Source organism: Gadus morhua, chromosome 3, assembly GCF_902167405.1.
Source record: "Gadus morhua chromosome 3, gadMor3.0, whole genome shotgun sequence".
NCBI classification, from domain to species: Eukaryota; Metazoa; Chordata; class Actinopteri; order Gadiformes; family Gadidae; genus Gadus; species Gadus morhua.
The window spans coordinates 8,200,096-8,221,132 of NC_044050.1; the positions used below are offsets into that span (position 1 = coordinate 8,200,096).

At 43.3% G+C, this 21,037-nt stretch overlaps 1 protein-coding gene across 1 annotated transcript; it reads left to right on the plus strand.

Annotated features, from left to right (window-relative positions):
* Positions 1-10,152: 10,152 nt before the first annotated feature.
* Positions 10,153-20,924, plus strand: pgm2 (phosphoglucomutase 2). Its single transcript, XM_030351460.1, has 13 exons — positions 10,153-10,372; positions 11,998-12,165; positions 12,522-12,713; positions 13,580-13,663; positions 13,773-13,966; positions 15,518-15,707; positions 15,967-16,064; positions 16,514-16,694; positions 16,972-17,065; positions 17,693-17,822; positions 18,324-18,516; positions 19,061-19,194; positions 20,142-20,924. The coding sequence occupies exons 1-13, from the start codon at positions 10,298-10,300 to the stop codon at positions 20,242-20,244; spliced, it is 1,836 nt and encodes a 611-aa protein (XP_030207320.1). The 5' UTR covers positions 10,153-10,297; the 3' UTR covers positions 20,245-20,924.
* The last annotated feature ends 113 nt before the right edge of the window (positions 20,925-21,037 follow it).

Below are 21,037 nucleotides of genomic sequence, written 5' to 3' on the forward strand. Positions count from 1 at the left end.
TGAGATGAGGGAGGTCACACTTGAGGAGAAGGCGTTCAGCTGATGCTACTCACATGCTGTATTTGGTTTCTCCTAGGAGGACCTCAGGGGGCATGTATACCGGTGTGCCTGCCCAGTCGGTTACATAGATGGAGTTCATCAGCACCTTCCGAATGTAGCCCAGGTCGGCTAGCTTCAGCGGACCGGGAAACCACACGGTTTTCCGGTTTGATGTCCCGATGGATGATCTGTTTGTAGATGGAATTAATTTACACCAGGTTTACAAACTATGTGTCAGAGCCTTTCAGTCGGTTTTATGTCTGTCTTTCTATATTGTATATAATAGTTTAAGCGCAGATGCAACTCATTTTGATGTGGTGCAGCCGTTCTAAAGCACTTCTTTAGTTAACGTCCAGATTGGGGTTTGCAGATTTAGAAAAGAAAAGCCTGCAACTTTACCATAAACAGGCCGATCATTTGTATGGAGCAATGGCTTATGCTAATCAGCCTGACTGAAAATACAAGGGAGGACTTTTGCTTTCTGCTCCTTTTTTCAGCTTTGCCAGCATATCGCTGTGGCAACATGCAACTGAAGTGAAAGATAAGACTACTTAGGTTTTTCCTCTGGAGACAGTAATGTATTGAGGGGCTCCTTTAAATGTAAAAAAATGTTTCTTTACATCCTTTGAGCAATACGAAGCATAACGACGTACCTCAATGTGTCCATTTCAGCAGCATCCCCCTGCTCTCAAATGAGGGAAGCCAGAGGCAACAAGGGCAACAGAGGAATGCTAACAGCATCAGTCACTTCCTCACTTTTGCCCCATCATTGGGGATGTGCTTCATGTGAAGCACCAACACGGCACTGGGAATGCCTGAGCTGTAACTGTGAGGCTAACAGTGGCTTGTTACCCTCACAGCCTTCAGCGTTTGAGTGAGCTGTTCCCCTTAGCCTTGCATGGGGGAGACGCGGGAGGTGAAGTGGCGTCTGACGGCATTGACAGCTCTTTGAAAGGTTGCTGTGAAGCCCCTCTTCTTCTTCTTCCTCAGCTCTGTCTCCTCTGCTGGCTCCTCGTCCCTTTCCTCCTGGGCCTCCTCCAGGTTCTCCATCCCCTGGCTCCCATCCTGGAGCTGACTGAAGGGAGTCACCAGCTCCACCACACTCTCAGCCTGCTGCTGAGAAGACAATTATAAAGAATGTCAAACACAATATGTACCCTACACAATGGGATTCAAACCAATAATTTTTCCCCTTTTTGATTTAAACCCCCAACAATAATTATATTTGAATAATGTTTTCAATGCCTCCATTTGTATGCTATATTGAATCAAAATGTTTTTGGCTTCAATAGATTAGGATCATGTCTATGACATCATGAAAAGAGGCAGGATCAGACTCAAAGCATAACACATTTGCTGGCAAAATAGTGGAGAACTCGACTGAAACACTTCACATGTGTGGATGGGTCAATTTACCGAGGGACGTGTGGAGTTGTCAGGAGGACTGGAGGCTGGCTGGGCACCAGTCTTCCCAGAATCCCGAGGAGCCTGAGGCTGGGCAGAGCAGCCGGCCCGGTTGCCAGGTTTCATCTGGAGACATGCCTTAAAGGTTGCTGTGAAGCTCCTTTTCTTCTTCTTCTTCAACTCCAGCTCCTCTGCTGGCTCCTCATTCCCTTAAAAGGAAGAGGACAATAGATTTAGACTGATTGACTGAAGCCCAGTTCAGATCAAATATTAATTTCACAACGTTTATTACAGGATCTGAACTAGGTTCACTGGGATAGGAAGTCCACTAACACATGGTCATCTCAATGTATACTGTCGGCTTACATCTAGTATAAGTGACGTAAAACAAGAGATTATTAGACATTGCTGCAATAAGTGGCAATGGTATAACTTCACCAGTGATGTGTCCATTCACTTTGTATCCAGTACTACATGACAAGCAAAGTCAGGACCAAAGGGACCTGGGGAAGAATTACCTCTGGTCTGAGGAGACTTGTCCCGGGGCTCCTCAGACATACCTCTGGTCTGAGGAGGCTTGTCCTGAGACTCCTCCAGGTTCTCCATCCCCTGGCTCCCATCCTTGAGCTGACTGAAGGGAGTCACCACCTCCACATTCACAGCCTGCTGCTGAGAAGACAAATATAAAGAATGTCAAACACAAAATGGGGTTCATGGTTTCAATAGATTGGTTGCGATCATGTCTGTGATATCATGAAGAGAGGCAGGATCAGACTCAAAGCATAACACATTTGCAGGCGAAATAGTGGAGAACTTGACGGAAACACTTGGATGGGTCAATTTACCGAGGGACGTGTGGAGTTGTCAGGAGTAGTCCATGCTGGCTTGATACCAGTCTTCCCAGAAACACAAGGAGCATGAGGCTGGGCAGAGCAGCAGGACCAGTTGAGAGGGTCCACCTGGAGACATGCCTTAAAGGTTGCTGTGAAGCCCATGTTCTTCTTCTTCTTCTTTTTCTTCAGCCCCACCTCCTCTGCTGGCTCCTCATTCCCTTAAATGGAAGAGGACAATAGATTTAGACTGATTGACTGAAGCCCAGTTCAGATCAAATAGTAATTTCACAACGTTTATCACAGGATCTGAACTAGGTTCACTGGGAAAGGACGTCCACTAACACATGATCATCTCAAAGTATACTGTCGGCTTACATCTAGTATTGTAATTAATTTTTCGATAAATATCTATTCTGAATATTTTTAACGGTATCCATAATCATTCTCTGCCGTATCAATAGACAAATACCAGCCACGCTTTCTCGCTCTCTACTCTCGAACAGCGATTTAACAGACACATATCGCTACAGCACCAACATAGCCCCGCCTAATAATATGAGTAATAAAAGGGGCTATGAGATCAGCTGCATCTTTCAAGAACCTGGCTGAGATATTATCTAGCCCTGTGGCTTGGGCAGAGTTAAGGCCCTTTAGAATGTCGCCGATTTTTTCAGTCGCACCTATCTCAGCAAAGAAATCCTGAATGGGTTCAGGCCCGTACAATCTTGGGCTGAGTGGTAGCTTCTCCACAATTTTATGGGCAACTGAGGTAAAATAAGTGTTAAAGTGATAGGCAATAGCCTCCTTCTTATTTACCTTTTTTCCATCAATGGAGAGAGTAATACAAGAACTCTGAGTGCTTTTAGATAAGCATCCTAGATTTTTTCAGAACCTTCCACAATTTCTGGGGTTGTCCTTGTTTCCGTTTATCATTTCAGAAAAGTAGGTTCTTTTGGACTCTTTGATTATACGTTGGGGCTCATCCTACAAGCTTTAATCTGTGAGAAGCCAGCTGGGTCCCCTGTGCATTTGTGCTTCGACATTTCTTTATCCCTAGCCCTGATGGCTTCAAGTACCTCTGAGTTAAACCAAGGCTGGGACCTTTGCTTTACCCTGACCGACCTTGCCGGAGCCACTGAGTCAATGGCAGAAAGGAACAGGGTTTTAAACTAAACCCAGGCCAGGTTGATATCCATAGTTTCTAGGACTGGTGATCAATCCAGTCTACTGAATAGCGTTCGAATGACCTAATTTTGATTGTTGTCTGTTAAATGTGGCTCTTTGCAGCATTCTAGTGCAATATATTAGAAAGTGGTCACTCAAGGAATACTCAATTTCCCCGCTCTGGGAGATATTCTCCTTATCTGAGACCAAAATCAGATCAATTGTGCTCTGGGTTGATTTACCAATTCTGGTGGGGTCTTTAATTAATTTGGTAAGGCCAAACATATTGCAACATCTTGAATAACCACTGTAAGTGGGGCAAGTTTTCTTAATGACATCAGTGTTAAAATCACCTATTAGAATGCATTCCCTCTCCATCCATTTCGGTATTTATTTAATACATTCTCCAAGTGAATTTTGCTGAGGAGTTCGATAACAGACCCCTAAAAGAATAGGATTGGTTTTGCGAAGGCATATATCTATTATTAGGATCTCAGCCTCAGCCTTCATTGATCAAACCCTCCCTTACTGAAAAGTGTAGGTCCGATCGAATTAACACACATACTCCGCCTCCGTTCCTATTTCGGTCTTTCCTAATTAGGCTATAGTTGTCCTCTTCAATCGCAGAGTCATTGATACTGGGATCGAGCCAGGTTTCAGAAATACATAAAGCGCCCACCTGGGTTTTGTTAATCAGGAATCTAATCTTGTCCATTTTGGGTGGAATACTCCTGGCATTTAAGTGCATACAATGCAACGCCTCACTTTGAGTACATCAAACTTGTCCCGCATACTTGTCCCGTTTCTACATTGAATAATTCACTTGCACAACAATCCTTCTTTGGCATATTATTGTCCTTGTAGTTGCGGAAAATACTCTATTTAATTTTTGTAAGTTTTCCCTGTTGTATTGAATATGGTACAGAAGAATGATATTTTTCAAGGAATTGTATCGAAGTTAGAAAATCCAGTTTCGTGACAAAAACAAAATCTAGTATAAGCGACGTAAACAGGAGATTAGTACACATTGCTGCAATAAGTGGCAATAACTGTATAATTTCATCAGTGATGTGTCCATTCACTTTGTATCCAGTACTACATGAGAAGCATAGCCAGGACCACAAGGACCTAGGGAGGAATTACCTCTGGTCTGAGGAGGCTTGTCCTGGGACTCCTCAGAAATACCTCTGGTCTGAGGAGGTTTGTCCTTGGCCCCCTCCAGGTTCTTCATCCCCTGGCTCCCATCCTGGAGCTGACCTGAGAGAGTCACCATCCCCACCAAATTCACAGCCTGCTGCCGAGAAGACTATTATAAAGAAAATAATCATAAGCCACAAAATTTCTTTCATGGTTTCAACAGATTGGTTGTGATCATGTCTGTGATATCATGAAAAGAGACAGGATCAGACTGAAGGCATTGCATATTTGCAGGCAAATGGTGGAGAACTTTACCGACTGACGTGTGGAGTTGTCAGAAGGAGTGGAGGTCGGCGGGGTACCAGTCCGAGGAGGCACGCAGCATTCACGGTCTCTCTGGACCATGAGCTCCATATCTTTGGTGAACCTACATGGGAAATATAATAGAAACGAGAACCCTTCAAACTTCTGGCAGATCCAGAAACGTCGACACATTCAAAGGGAACTACCATGTACATAACACAATTGTGCACAATTGGGTAGTGCACTGAAACACGTTTACAGATCCCTCACAGTATCATAGGTGTGTTACCTGTCAGGGAAATGGTCCCAGGTGAAATAATCCTGGCTGAGCAGCTGAGAGCAGCTGGACCTCTTAGAAGGTTCCATTTGGAGACATGCCTTACACAAAACACAAAAGGATCTGTGGGTTAATGCTGCTGGCCACACCAATGACTCAGAACATTGAGAAATCTTTGGCTTCCTAAAATCTTAAAACATATTTTTCTTTAAGGCTTTGAATTGAACACTTCACATTAACAGAAGGTCCTTTAATTCCCCATATTGGATCAAGGGAATATACTATCCACTCATGGACAGTGTTCTGATTCTGAATACTCCTGCTTACCTCTATGAGTTCAGCCAGCTGCTTGTCACACAGCTTGTACTTCTTTGTGGGCTCCGAGGGGGGCTGTACAGGAGGCAGGTACCTACACTGGGCCAGGTACCGACACTGCTGTAGCTCGGTCAGAGGCCCTGGCACAAGAAGGAGAAAAGGAGAAAATAAGTCACAAATAAACACAAGCACAAAAGTGTTTCAAGTCTTTATAATTAAAGGTTTCAAATAAGATCTAACTACACTTTCTACTACAGCAGCAATCTCTGAACAAGAACCCAGCCTAAAAATGTGCTTCATTTGGAATGAATATCAAGTGGGAGTGTGTACTATCTATCTACAAAAACGAATTGAAGGATAAATTGCTTTAAACAAAAACAAATCACAATTCAAAAAAAATAATAGTTGGTATAATAATTATTTACCGATAGTGGCCATCATGTCGCGGACCAGAGCCAGATAGGTTTGGCCGCTAAAAGGACTCTGGTATTTGGCCATGACCAGGATGGTACAGCCGATGGCCCAAACATCAACCGGTCTGACAGGGAATGAAGAACACACAATCAACAAGGAATAACGATGAGCGACGTCACACTTGAGCAGAAGGCCTTCAGCTGATGCTACTCACGTGCTGTACTTGGTTTCTCCTAAGAGGATCTCGGGGGGCATGTAGACCGGTGTGCCTGCCCAGCTGGTTAGATTGACGGAGTTCATCAGCACCTTCCGACTGTAGCCCAGGTCGGCCAGCTTCACCACACCGGACAGGGAAACCAGAAGGTTTTCCGGTTTGATGTCCCTGTGGATGATCTGGTGGACATGGAATATGTTTGGACCAGGTTTACAAATAATGGGTCTGAGGTTTTCAATGGATTTTGTGTCTGTCTTTCTATATTGTATAATAGTTGTAGCGCAGATGCAACTCATTTTGAAGTAGTGCAGCCGGTCTAAAGCACCTCTTTAGTTAAAATCCAGATTGGGGATTGCAGGTTTAGAAAATAAAAGTCCTGCATCTTTCTCATAAACAGAGACTGATCATTTGTGTGGAGCAATGGCTTATGCTAATCAGCCTGACACAAAATACAAGGGAGGACTTTTGCTTTCTGCTCCTATTTTTAGCTTTGCCAGCATATCATTGTGGCAAAATGCAACTGAAGTGAAGGATAGGACTACTTACGTTTTTCCTGTGGAGAAAGTGCGCCCCCTGCAGGATCTGGTAGGTGTATTCCCTGAGTACATGATGAGCTAATCCCCGTTCTCTGGCCGCCAGCTCGTCAAAGATGCTGTGATCCAAAAGCTCCAAGATGCCGTAGAGTTTGCCCCGCTCTACAAACCATCCCATACCCTTCAGGATGTTGTCATGACTCAAAGTCTGTTCAACAGAAAACCATAAAACATTTTGGGACTTAAAAAATGAACAGATAGGTAACCTATTGTTTTATTTGTCCATATGGAGCAGGTAGAAAATTGTCGATTATTTTATTATTGAAGTTAAGAATATATATATTGATAACGTATTAATCCCTTTGAATCAAATAAGGCCATACAGACGTTTCTTCTCAGACAGAGAGCTGACACAAACATCTCCTTTAAACAGCAAGTGGAGAAAGACTTCCATACCGTAATTGGCCTCAGTTCCCGGTTGATGCTTTTCTCCAGATTACCGCCATGAAACTCTTTGATGGCAACAACGTGTTGGGAATTCTTGTTCCGACACTTCCACACTTTTCCAAATGTACCTTGCCCAATGCAGTTCAATTTCTCAAAAGTATCCATTTTGATCGCAATACTCTGTAGGCTAATTGGCAAAAGGGAGATGTGGAGCAAATAAATATATATCATACGTCGCACCCGGTTTTTTTCTGAAAATCAACAAATAAATAAAGTTTATTATTAGTAGCCAACTATGCTATTATACACAAATATTTATTCTACAATAAAATAAGGCGCCTGTCGGAAAAAGTCGGCCCACGCACGCAAAATCGACGAGCGGTGAAGTGCGTCGTGTAGCGGCATGCCGCTTGCACACAATAATACCAATCTTAGTGTTCGGCGGTGGTTCACAGTTAACACAACGTCGACGGTGTATAACATAGGGGTTCTCACAATAAATACACATAAATCACAATAAAAAATGTTTAACATCCGTTTAGCTTACCGTCTTCTACCACTCACCAAACTGCATCGGAAAAAAGAATCGTTAAACGATTGTGACGTAGGCCTATATAGGCCTAACTTCAGAACGCGATTCAGATGCAATTCCATGACATCAGAATAATTGTTCACGAAATGAATATGTTTTGTTCTCATACGTGTCATAATATAACTCAACAGTCAAAGTTAAAGACCTGAATTTCTAGTTTTTAGAAGAAAAATGTAATTGAACCACTACAGAGTTAGAGTTTTTCTAGAATTGTTCTAGACTTTGCTAAAAAGCGTAGAGAATCTCAACCATTAAGAATGGCTGAATTATACACAAAAATATTAGCTAATGAGTCAACATAATCAAATCAATCAAAAGTCCTCTTCAAAGTGGCCAAGGGACTTATAACTTAGCCTGCTTGATATTGTGTCACTTGAATATACGTAATTAAAATGTGGATGTTTCTGAAATCCTGACTGAACATAAGTTAGGCTACATGTACTTGCAATATCAGAGACACACCTGAATCCAGCAATAAATAGTGACGTATTGAAAATAGAGGGATATAATATGTATAGGGGAACAACAAGGGGAGGTGGGGTAGCCATCTGTCAAGATCATACCAGTTAAAACAAGGAATGAAAGAGGTGGAAGTGTTGTGGCTGCAAGTTCAACTTCCGTATATAAAGCCAATGTTAATAGGGTGCTGCTATATAGACCTCCAAACGCAACTACTTAGACAATATATGTAAAGTATACTGGACACAGGGTGTGATGCAAATTATGAAACTGTATTATTATTTTTTTTATTCAAACAAATCTTTAAAAACATTAATGAATATAACTAATGAAGTAAGAGAGGTTGACTGGTCTGAAGTTGTGCAGAAGGAAGACCCTGATCTTGCTCTGCGTGCGTTTGACAGTTTATTACTCCCAATCGTGAATAAACAAGCTCCAGTCAGTAAGTTAACGGTGCGAAACACCATGTCTCCTTGGTTGGATCTGGAACTTTAAGTACACATGATGGAGAGGGATAGAGCCAATAAGGCAGTTGCGATACAATCTGGTGGTGAACGAGAATGGAGTAGGCCTATGTATCGTAAACAAAGAAACTTTGTAACAATGTTGAATAAAACCAAGAAGAAAATGTATCATCATAAGATAATTAGTAATATAGATAGCAAGACCATGAGGAATGTTATTAATCAACTAATGGGGGAAAGTGGTAGATCTACACCGTCCTTCTTAGAGGCAGAGGGACATTTTATCCCCAAACCAGATGAAATTGCTAACTATTTAAGTGTTTATTTCAGTGCTAAAGTTCTGAAATGAAATTATGGTATGAAGGTAGAAAATAAGTGTCTAGAGTTCTCATCCAGGCTTAACTTACCTACCACACGTTTAATATCCCTACAGCTGTATAAATTGATATGAATGATTTATCTTTAATTCTAAACAATGCATCTTTTGCTATGTACGCAAATGACTCAACCATTTATTCAGCAGCGTTGACACCAGGAAATCTTGAAAAGGTTCTAAATGTATAGTGCTGATAAGGAAATTGGTTAACATAAATAAAATGGTACTTAACATAAAAAAAACAAAATGCATAGTATTACACTCTTAGCCAAAACTGCACATAAAACTAGATGACAAAGAAATCGAACAGGTCACAGAAGTTAAGCCACTTGGTGTGCTGATTGAAAGCTGACTGACCTGGACTAGTCAGATAGATGAAATGTTGAAGAAAATGAGCATAGGGATGGCTGCAATTAGATATTGTAGGACATATTTACTAGGATGCTTAATTAAAAAATTAATGCAAGCTTTAGTCCTATCTCAGTTTGATTACGAGTCATATGGTCCAGCACATCAGAAAGTAATCGTAATAAGCAATAGCTCAAAACAAAGCTGCTCATATAGTGCTCAACTGCTCATACAGAACTAGAGTATTTGAGATGAATTTAAGTTAATTAAGTTGAATTTGTTACACTACTCTCTTGTCAGCTTTTTAACAGCAAAGAGTCCTGCAGTCTGTCACTTTTTCGACAGCCACTTTTTCGACACATTTTCGTGTACCAACTTTGGCAAAGCGGAGTTGTTCGACCTCGGGTGAGCACAGGTTTTTTACTTTAACCCCCCATTGACTTCAGTTATAACAAATCTTCCCTCAAGACAGGGGGGCGAGGGGACTAAATCGGGCTATCTAGTTTGAGGTCCCTGGGCTGCTCTGATGTAGACTTTTGATTAATTTTATAATGGACCTACTACAAAAATATATATTTTTAAATCTCAAGGTTTTCTAAAACTTTCAAGTTAAAGAGCCATCCATCCAGACGGACCGTATGGATGCTTCAGGCCAAATAGTCAAAAAGTCCAATTAGACCCAAGTACCGAGTTATAGAAATGTTTGGTAAACGCGTGATCGTTCAGGTTTGACAATACAACCCCCCTGACTTGAATTCGCTTCGGTCACAAGACTGGAAGAATCCCGTGAATGACATAGTGGCGTCCTTTATCCTCTGGCTCCGCCCCTGCGTGCATGCGTAGCACGTCGCAGAGTCCAGGAAGCTTGCCTGTCAGGTCAGGATCGCAGTTTCTTCTTCCTTCCACAGCAATATTCATCAGCACGTTATCACAACACTCAACTGAGTAGCAACAGTACCTCAAACAAGTGAGACAAACATGGAGAATGGCCTGTCCACGATCGTGGACGTCAAGTTGGACCAAGATATCAAAACCTGGCTGGCATATGACAAGGTAGGTGGAATGACAACATGTTCCCATGAGTTTCTTTTAGTTTCTTTTAGGCAGTGTATTCGCAGATAGTGCAGGGATAGTTGCGTGACTCTTCACGCTGTAGAGTTCGCATTATTATCATCTATAATAATACCTTGCATTTACATTACGTGAATATAGGCGACGCGTACTGTACAGGGTTACATCATTACAATGCGATATCTGGCAGACATTGTACTTCAATGTAGGCTTGTAATCATATAATTAAATATAATTCTATATACGGTACAGGGTACAAATAAAACAATGTGCCATTTCCTATTTATTTTAACAGTTTCAGTGTGGAGAAACTGTGTTCTTCCCTTTTAGAAAATCTCCCTGTTCTACAGTTCTTTCTTCATTTAATGATAGCTGCTAGAAAAAGTACATTTACAAACTTAATTTCATTATCAGTGTGAGCAGGGGCGCAACTGCCTACTTTCTGGGGGGTATGCAGACACATAGCAGGCGCCCCCCCCCCCCCCCCCCCCCCTCTTTGATCTGGGCACAAATTTGACCTAAAACACTCTGATATTGAATCAAAAAAATCATTTTGAGTGCACCAGGACAGATATCCGGTGTTTTTTTTAGAGGCAGCCTTTCTAAGATGCTCTGCCAGTGTAACATCATACCGTGCTATAAGAGATCAAGGATACCCAGAAAATTTCCATTTCTAGGATTTCCTATCTGTGCATTTTGTCCCTGTGAAAAAGAGTTTCCTCGACGCACAATGTTGTTGGTAAGAACATATTTTTACTTAAAAACAGTCGAGTCACTTGCACAACTCAAGCCGCCCTCCAGTCTAGAACTCTGGCCCTCTTAAGGAGCACCAGAAAAGGTGTGGCTCAATTAATCTATGAGCCACAGCTTCTTTCTGCAAGGAAGAGTATTCAGTCGATCACTCGAGTCAACAGGCTCTCTGCAATTCGCTATCAATAGTTTTACCCAGGCATAAGCGGGGTGCCAATTCTTTCCACATCAGATAAGCATTTATGTGGTAACCACTTGTTTCATGGTGCTTCAGTATCTTTGAAAGACACTGCCAGTCATTATACCCCACCACTCTAGTTTCACCAAAAAGCTTACATGCAAAACAATAGACTCTGTTAGAACTGTTGGAGTACAGTAACCAATAGGGGTGGGAAAAATAATCGATTCTTCGATGCATCGTAATACTGTGTAGAACGATTCAGTCTCGATTCAGATACGATAATAATCTTTTCTTATTTATTTGGGATTATTAATTTATTAAATTTTGGATTATTAACAGAGTTATAAAGTATCAACTTTATAACTCCGTTTGGGTCTATTGACATAAAACAAAGACTTTGAAGTAGATTTGAAGAGATTGAAGTAAAACAAAATAACCACAAACAAGTTCCTTTATTTTTCTTGTTATGAGCCGTTATATTGTAGGCTCCATTCTGATCAGTACACAGTTGCAAGACAACAGTAACCTGTTGTTTTACTAGTAGTAGATTCACTCACAGGGTCATTCATTGCGTTAAGAGGACAAGGGATGTCCCCAATTACAACCAACCGTCATGGGAGCCCCTGGGGTGGTCTCAGGTCAAACCCGTTGATTGTGTCATGTGCTTTGGTGACAGAACCCTAAGACAGCAGCCCTGGTGAAGGCCCTGGTGAAGGAGGGAGCGCTGGAGCAGCTGCGGAGATGCTTCTCCTCGAGGATGGTGTTTGGCACCGCGGGCCTGAGGGCCGCCATGGGGCCCGGGGTCTCCTGCATGAACGACCTCACCATCATCCAGACCACACAGGTACACACACACACACACTCTCTCACACGCACACTCGCTCACACACGCATACACACACATCTCCAAGAAACGGTCAAAAGAAACACTCACACACCAAGGCATTAACAAGCAACATCAAGCATAGCATTCCACTTACCTACTAAGCATAGATCCTTACCTTATTTCCCCCTTTCTTTCTTTCTCACTTGTCTGTTTCTTTTTTGCATATTTCTTTGCCAAGGTGGCAAAAATAAACGGAATTGAAAATGAAATAAATACATGAATACATGAAAATCAAATACATGATAATCTAACTAAATTGATTTAATATGTATAAATATAAAACAATATCCTACCTAAACGGATTCACCTCCCAGGGCTTCTGTGGCTACCTGGAGCAGTGCTTCCCTGACCTGAAGGAGCGGGGCGTAGTGATCGGTTATGACGCCCGCGCCCACCCGGCCAGCGGGGGCAGCAGTAAGCGCTTTGCCAGCCTGGCTGCAGCCGCCTTCACCAGCCGGGGGGTTCCTGTGCACCTCTTCTCTGACATCACACCGACCCCCTTCGTGGTGAGTCATGGCAATGCATGCCACGTAAATGCATCAGCTGACCCTGACACACGTCAGCGCAGTGGCTTTACTGGGCTCCGTGGACGAGCAGGGCAAAGGTTGATCGTGTTGAAACCGGTTTAGTGCAGTCGGTTGTTTGTCGCAGTCGGAGCAGGGGTTCCATGCCTCTGTCTCAGAGATCTCCTCGGGGGATGGGTGGGGGTGCCGGTGTAACTGCAGTTGTGCAGCTCCACCAAACCCCAGAATGTGTTTGGTTGCACTCGGGTCATGGTTGGCTTCTTAAACTAGCTACCAAGTACCAACCACACACTTTCCACAATTAAATGTAAACGTTCTATATCATAAATGACTATATATCGTTATTTCCCTTTGTTCATTCAGGCTGATAACATGCTGATTATGGTCAAGAATGTGATAGAGCAGAAGCAAAAGATGAGTCATGTCATATAATATAGAACAGGGAGAACAGGTAGTTTAAAGGTTGGCATGGCGATAGGGTCAAACTACCTCCAAAAAACATGTACTTCTTCAGTGTAAAAATTGTGTAATACACTCTACGCACAGAGACATATTGATTCCAATGCACAAATTATATTATTTTATTTTATTTAAAGTGTGCAAAGTGACATAGTATCTCTTAATTATATCATTGCTATGCAAAAAAAAATTCTAAACAGACAGACACTCAATAGTGTCCATGAAAAATGTAAAAAATATTGAACTAAAGTCAGTAATTTCATGCTCTCCATCTACAGGCAATTCACTTTTCACATAGGTTCCTATATGTTTGTCATTTTCTACGAATGGCATATTGCATGTACTGGTAAGATAAAATATGTAGGATAACGTTCTCATCTGCTGCCCAGCCCTTTGCAGTGTCCCACCTAGGTCTGTGTGCTGGAGTCATGGTGACCGCCTCACACAACCCTAAAGAAGATAACGGCTACAAGGTCAGATCAGAAGTCGCACTAACCAATCCTCCAGTAGCTACAAATAGAAAACGTCCCTCCTTTTAAAACATTTTTATCCCTTCTCCTCCCCCCCTGATGCACCCCACAGGTGTACTGGGACAATGGCGCCCAGATAGTGCCTCCCCATGACAAGGGCATTGCCCAGGCCATAGAGGAGAACCTGGAGCCCTGGCCCCAGGCCTGGGACACGGAGGAGGCCCTCAGCAGCCCCCTGCTGAAGGACCCTTACCAGGACATCCACAAGCAGTATTTCAAGGCCATCCAGCAGCACTGCCACCACAGGTACGACAGCAGCCCGGCAACCCTGCTGAACCCTGGTTCAGAATCTCAACAGCTTTTATTACCCAATTTATACAGCTGTAGGGATATTAAACGTGTGGTAGGTAAGTTTAAAGAGCTTGATTTGAGTGATAAGTAGTTAGGAGGTACAACGGATGTTTCGGTTTCAGACATTTATTGCCGCTGTACACACATGAAGGGCAATAGGACATAAGGCTTGACTGGTTTTCTATAAAGGATTTAAAGATGTAGATAATATAAATAATATACATTTAGGAAACTAAATGTAGGTACCTAAACAACGAATATTAGTACTCTAACCAAGGGGGTGAGGCGTGGGCTGACAGGGATTATACAAATTTATTAAAACCAATACTAATTTATACTAATATATATTATCCCGGGAGTACTGCATAACAGAAACATAACATAATATAGAGTCCTGTGGCTAATTATATAGCTGACGCGCTGGCTGTAGGCTGGCGGTTGTGGCAATAACAATGTCCAACATCGTCCTTTTCCTTTGGGGTATTTATTCCAAACGCATTGCAAACATCAGGTCCATCAGTTGGACATTGTTATTGGCACAACGGCCAGCCTACAGCGAGCGCGTCAGCTAAATAATTAGCCACAGCACTCTTACAGCTACAGTTAACACCAATTATATCTGTAGCCCCAAGGCAAACAGGCAAGTCGAGCTTCTACCACATTATACTGCTCAAGCATATCCTCAAGCATTCAATCACATCCAATATACAAATACCCATTCAAGTACCAACAGCATGTGAAGAAAGTAGTAAACAGACTTTAACTTGTACAACCATAGGTGTTAGAGCATCCCATTAACTAGGAGGTAGTGAGGTCAGGTGAGACTGGGCTAAACCACGGAGGTATGCGGAGAGTGGCTGAATTAGTATGGTTTTATTCTGCACTAACCTACACCCACTTTTAAAGTGTACAGTATAAAAAGTGAATTAAAGTGCATGTGTGCCACTAGCAATGGTTCACATAAGACAGAGTCCGGGGGGGTCTGGTTGAAAGAGTCTGACTGCTTTTGACCAACAGGTGACTGGTTAGAGTGGAAATGTGTAAGATTGACCCCCTCTCAGTCAGTAGGCGGTGTACATTCAGAATTAAAAAACTCAGTAACAGTGTTTTGTCCGCCTTAACTAGCTGAGCAATTGTGTGACGCGCGGACTAGCATAGTTCAGCCGGCTGGATGGCGTTCCTTTGAGGGATTTTGAGATTGACGATAGTACCATTACTGTATACAAGGAGAGGTACAGGGTTACCCGCATTTTTATTTGTAGAATATATCACAGTTATTTCACTCTTGGCGTTATTTAAACCCCTATCGATCAGCATTGACTACAGTCATTTTAAGGTGTGAGCCTGTTAAAAATGCTAAGAGACTTTAACCCCCAATGGCTCTTATTAGTTTTGCGTGAATGGACTCATTATGTGCCAACCATTGTGAGAAAATGGGATTGTAATTATAGTTGCAAAACCTATTTTATTTATAAATATTTTATACTTGCACTCTTCTGCTCACAGAGACATCAACAAGAGTTCAGAGGTGAAAATCGTGCACACGTCTGTGCATGGTGTCGGCCACACGTTCGTCCAGGCAGCGTTTAAGGCCTTTGACCTTCGACCTCCCTTTGCCGTAGAGGAGCAGAAGGACCCTGACCCTGAGTTCCCCACCGTCAAGTACCCAAACCCAGAGGAGGGGAAAGGGGTCCTGGTACAGACGCACACACACACTTACGCACATAATCTCTCTCACACACACACACACATACATAATCACTTCAACACACACATATAATCCCTCCCACAAGCACACGCACATAATCACTCACACCATCTAATCACTCAAAATCAGATATAAATAATTGCTGCAAATCAGAAATACACAATCCCACATGGCTGCAACACACACACACATATGGTGGTACACAGTTGTGGTAGGGTGGTATGAAATGTGCTCTGTTCGTTTGCAGACTCTGTCGTTCGCCCTGGCTGATAGAGAGGGAGCCAGCGTGGTGCTGGCCAACGACCCAGACGCTGACCGCTTGGCCATCGCTGAGAAACAGAAGAGGTGCGTTTATTGTGCATCTGGAGTGTAATGTGTGGACCTGCCTTTAAGAAGTGTGTGCTCTACTGTGGTTTAAGGCAGATGCACCTGCCACACTCACAAGTTGTTTGGCAAGATGTGAGTGTGTCTGTGATTGGTCGAACACAAGCACCAAACTGCTCTTTCAGTTTCATCATTTAAATAGGCCCATCTTCTTTTCAACTCCATTATGAACCTTTAATGAAACCCATGACCCGTAACAAACACACAGCTCCGATCACGTCGTCGTCACTGAAGTTGTGTCGCGCCGCACGCAGCCTTGATACACTTTCCCGGTGATAGGGCCCTCAGCGAGACCCAAGAACTTCCTTGTTCCGGATAACCCACCGACACCAAGAACGCAAAGTTAGCATATTGTTGAAGGGCTCCGATGCCTTCTCCCTCCGACCGCCTGCTCTCCCTCCCCTGTGCAGCGGTCAGTGGCGGGTGTTCACCGGCAACGAGCTGGGGGCCCTGCTCGGTTGGTGGATGTTCCGCTGCTGGAAGAAGCAGAACCCAGAGCCGGCGGCGGTGAAGAGCGTCTACATGCTGGCCAGCACCGTCTCCTCCAAGATATTAAGAGCCATCGCACTCAAGGAAGGCTTCCACTTTGAGGTAACATCGATTCATCCGAAACAGATGAATACCTCATACCGTTTATAGGGAATATGTTCATTCAATATGTTTTTTTCTTTTTTCTTTGGTTGATTATCAGAGTTGTATGTTTTGGGATAGTCATTCTGTCTTTGTATTTGGTATTTAGAAAACATAAATTCATTAATTTTTCTGCATATTCTTAACAAACTGTTAAAGCAGGCATAGATGAAAATTACGTGTCATGTTACCACTGAATGTCTGGTCATGGTTCTGGTATAATTTCCTGTGTGGACAGGAAACTCTGACAGGATTCAAATGGATGGGGAACAGGGCCAAAGAGCTGCTGAAAAATGGAAAGTCTGTCCTGTTTGCCTTTGAGGAGGCCATAGGTACACACACACACACACACACACACACACACACACACACACACACACACACACACACACACACACACACACACACACACACACACACACACACACACACACACACAAAAGCTCTTTCAATAATTGTTCCCATCAATAATTGAGTTAAGAATACCATGAAAACCTCCTAAGAATCCCCAGCTCTCAAAACTCTGACCATGACCCATCAAATAATTACCTCACTCCTTCCTATACCTGCTATAGCACTATATTTGGTAAATAAGAAAGGTTGAGTGACAAGAAGAAGTTTTGGGCGGGAACAAAACATATGGTTTATTGTAAAATCATATACGCAGTACCAAGATTAGTTGTAAGATTACAACTGAGTCCTGACACCATGCGATCGATCCTTGCCTGCCATGTTCATAGAGTTCTGTCCTTGACAAAGCAGCTGCGGCTAAAAATGTCCCACCTTTGACGAACCCCCCTCACAGACCCCGTGAACCTCTGAGTGGATGTCTTTTGCCTCCCTCAGGAAGGAGCTAGCTGGGCTGCTCAAAACACACTCGCTTGTAACATCTTTGATCCTTCATCAATCTAGTAGATGTGTGTAAATGTTGACCCAAAAGTGTGTGTGTGTGTGTGCAGGGTACATGTGCAGTCCATGCGTACTGGACAAGGATGGAGTGAGTGCTGCAGCCATTGCAGGGGAGATGACTTCCTACCTGGCAGCCGAAGATATCAGCCTCTCCCAGCAACTCACCAGCATCTACGAAGAGTAAGACACACACACACACACACCAAGGCATCCAAGGCCTAATGACAACACCAAGTTATGGCATACTCAGTGTGCCATCCAAATTCTTTCAGGAGAGAAATGCTTCACTCAGTGACAGACATGCGCACACACACACACACACACACACACACACACACACACACACACACACACACACACACACACACACACACACCTTAAAATACTTCTTATGTATTGTATTGTACTGTAATTATGTCTATGTATTTATACATGCACACAACCTTTATACAACCATTTACATTTTTGGTTACAAGAAGAAACAATGAAAAGTATAAAATAAAAGCCTTCACATAATGCAGAGTAGCAATAAGAAAAGAGTAAGAGATTTTCTTTGTCTAAGGGGTTATAATGTTAAAGTACATTATACCAGAGGTACTTGCAGTACATTAAGTATTTTGAGGTTTTGATATCCATCGTCGCCCCCCCCCCCCCCCCCCCCCCCCCCCCTCTGTTCCCCAGGTACGGCTACCACATCACCAAAAACTCCTACTTCATCTGCCACGACCAGGAGGTCATCCGCAGCCTCTTCCAGCGCTTGAGGAACCACGGCGACCAGAAGGACTCGTACCCCAGCGAGTGCGGCGGCTTCTCGGTCACCTCGGTGCGCGACCTGACCACCGGCCACGACAGCAGTCAGCCCGACAACAAGGCGGTGAGGAGGGGATGCACCATGAGGGGATCCACACAACGCTTCATACGTTTAGAGATTTGGATCAGTGAGCCATTGCTTCGCAGTTGCACATATATCGTTCACTTGTCTCTCTTTTAGATTCATTATGAAATCAATATGTTCATACTTACATTAATACTAGCTCATTTAAGATATTTGGCAGTGTTATTTTTGAGACGTTACATTTAAGTTTTAGGGAATTTAGCAGACGCTTTTTATCCAAAGCGCCTTACAACGGTTCATAGACACATTCTCACACCGACGGCGGAGTCAACCATACAAGCGACAGCCGGCTCGTCGGGAGCAGTTAGGCGCCTGCTCAGGGACACCTCGACGGTTACAGAATAAACAAGGAAATCAGAATAAAACAAATCTTCAACCAATCAATCGACACTCTTGGGAGACCCTTGGCTAGAACGCATAGTCAAAGAGGTCAATGGCAGAAGGGTCCAGTCCTCAGAACTACATTGACAGACCAGAGGCCAGCTCAATGACTCTACCATGCGTGTCTCCATGAACCCACCAGGTGCTCCCCACCTCCAGCTCCAGCCAGATGATCACCTTCTCCTTCTCCAACGGAGGCGTGGCCACCCTAAGGACCAGTGGCACGGAGCCCAAGATCAAGTACTACACGGAGCTCTGTGCTGCCCCCGGCAACAGGTGAGGAGGAAGGAGGCTGCTTTCCAAGAAGCTCACACTCAATGGGTTTACAGCTAGATCGGAATAAGCCTTATACCGATTTTGCTACTGGAACGGACCGTGTCAATTATCTGAACGTGCATGGCATTTAAGAGATCGGATGATGGCCGGAGCATGTCTGAATCCGCTACCCTAGGTGTCGCTGTAGCCCTTTCAACAAGTGGTGATAGAGCCACTTCCGGTTGACCTCTACGTCCCAGCAACAACCAACACAGGCGGCGTTTGAGAAAGATGTTTTCTCGAACGTAGACAGCGGTCAGTTCACTTCAGGTCCATGTCATTCCATTGTTCCGACCTCTCGGTCGTTTGCGGACTCATCCGGCGGCGGAGCAGCGGGAGGAGTCCAGTCGGAGGAGTCCGCATACGACCGAGAGGACGGAACAATGGAGCGTCGGAGAAATGACATGGACCCGAAGTGAACTGACAGCTGTCCCGCATACGGCAACAATCCCTTTCTCCTCCATGTGGCGTTTCAATTTGGACTTCACTGAGTCAAAGCCAAAGTTCCTACCCCCAATTCCTTCTCCACCATGTCGATCGCAGTGTTTCCTCCCAGTTCAATACCCCTTCACCGTCCAAGCTGTCTGTAGAACAAATGTGTCTCTTGTCTCCCTTTATAGTCACCCATGGTGTTTTCTTGGTATATAACTATGGCAATAATGACCTCACAGTAGTTTCAGATTTGCACGTAACTTTTGAAGTCAATGTCTTTTCCCCAACAGAAATGCCTGAAATGGCTGTGTATTTTTGAAATTCTCTGTGTGTTCACCCTGAGAGCTACATGCAGATCCCTTGTAGTGACGCATTGTCTCAGATGGACATGGGATAGGCTATGAATCCTTCCTAAAAACGACTTATCCCAATAGATGACTATTTGACTCTTGCTGTCTCTCTCCCCCTCCGCTCAGTGACGTGGAGCAGCTGCAGAAGGAGCTGGACAACCTGGTGGACGCCCTGGTTGAACACTTCTTTGAGCCGGAGAAGAACAAGTTGCAGCCAAAGCCAGAATAGCACTATAGCTGTATACATACATACAATAAATAGCAGACCAATAACAGCCTAGACCGATATTTTGAGCCATGTCTGAGCAACGGATTCTATGTATTATTTTAACATATTTGGCTTTTGGTGAATGATGTATTTTTCAGCTTTGAATCTGAAGAAGCGTACTTGCAGAATTCCCTGGGTTAATGAGTAGGCCTACACTCTTGGTAATGGCAACATTCATTCTCCAAGGTCAACCCATTCTGAGCACAACATTCCAGTGATGGTTTGTGTTTGGATTTTGTGATGGGATATATAAACCAAAGCCGCTGCAAATACTCTTGCTTTTCCAGTTTTCCAGGGAAATATATCAGCTGTATTCAGTTTTAGATGTGTTTTTTTTTTACTTTGTGATACAACTGAAAACAACATTACATTCTTGGGTAGCTAATAAATATAAATATAGATATAGATATTTAAAATAAGTTAATTAAAACATAGTAGCCTTTATTATGAATGACACTTATTGGATAAGAGTGATACATGTGATGTGAATGGGTTCTGCAGTCATTCGAGGAATCATGTCTGTCAGCTTAAAGGCTTTCCTGTCCAATATACGATCAGCATTGTTTGTCAAATGCATATGCTAAATCTCAATTAATACTGATATTTTTTACTTACCCCCATTAAATGTGCTCAAACAATAAGTAGCCTACTGTACTATATACTTGGATTTTTGTCATAAGTCTCAAAGTGCTAGACTACGGGATAGAAAGAGGAAGAAAACTCGCGATAGACTAGTTATTAGTTCTCATCTCGC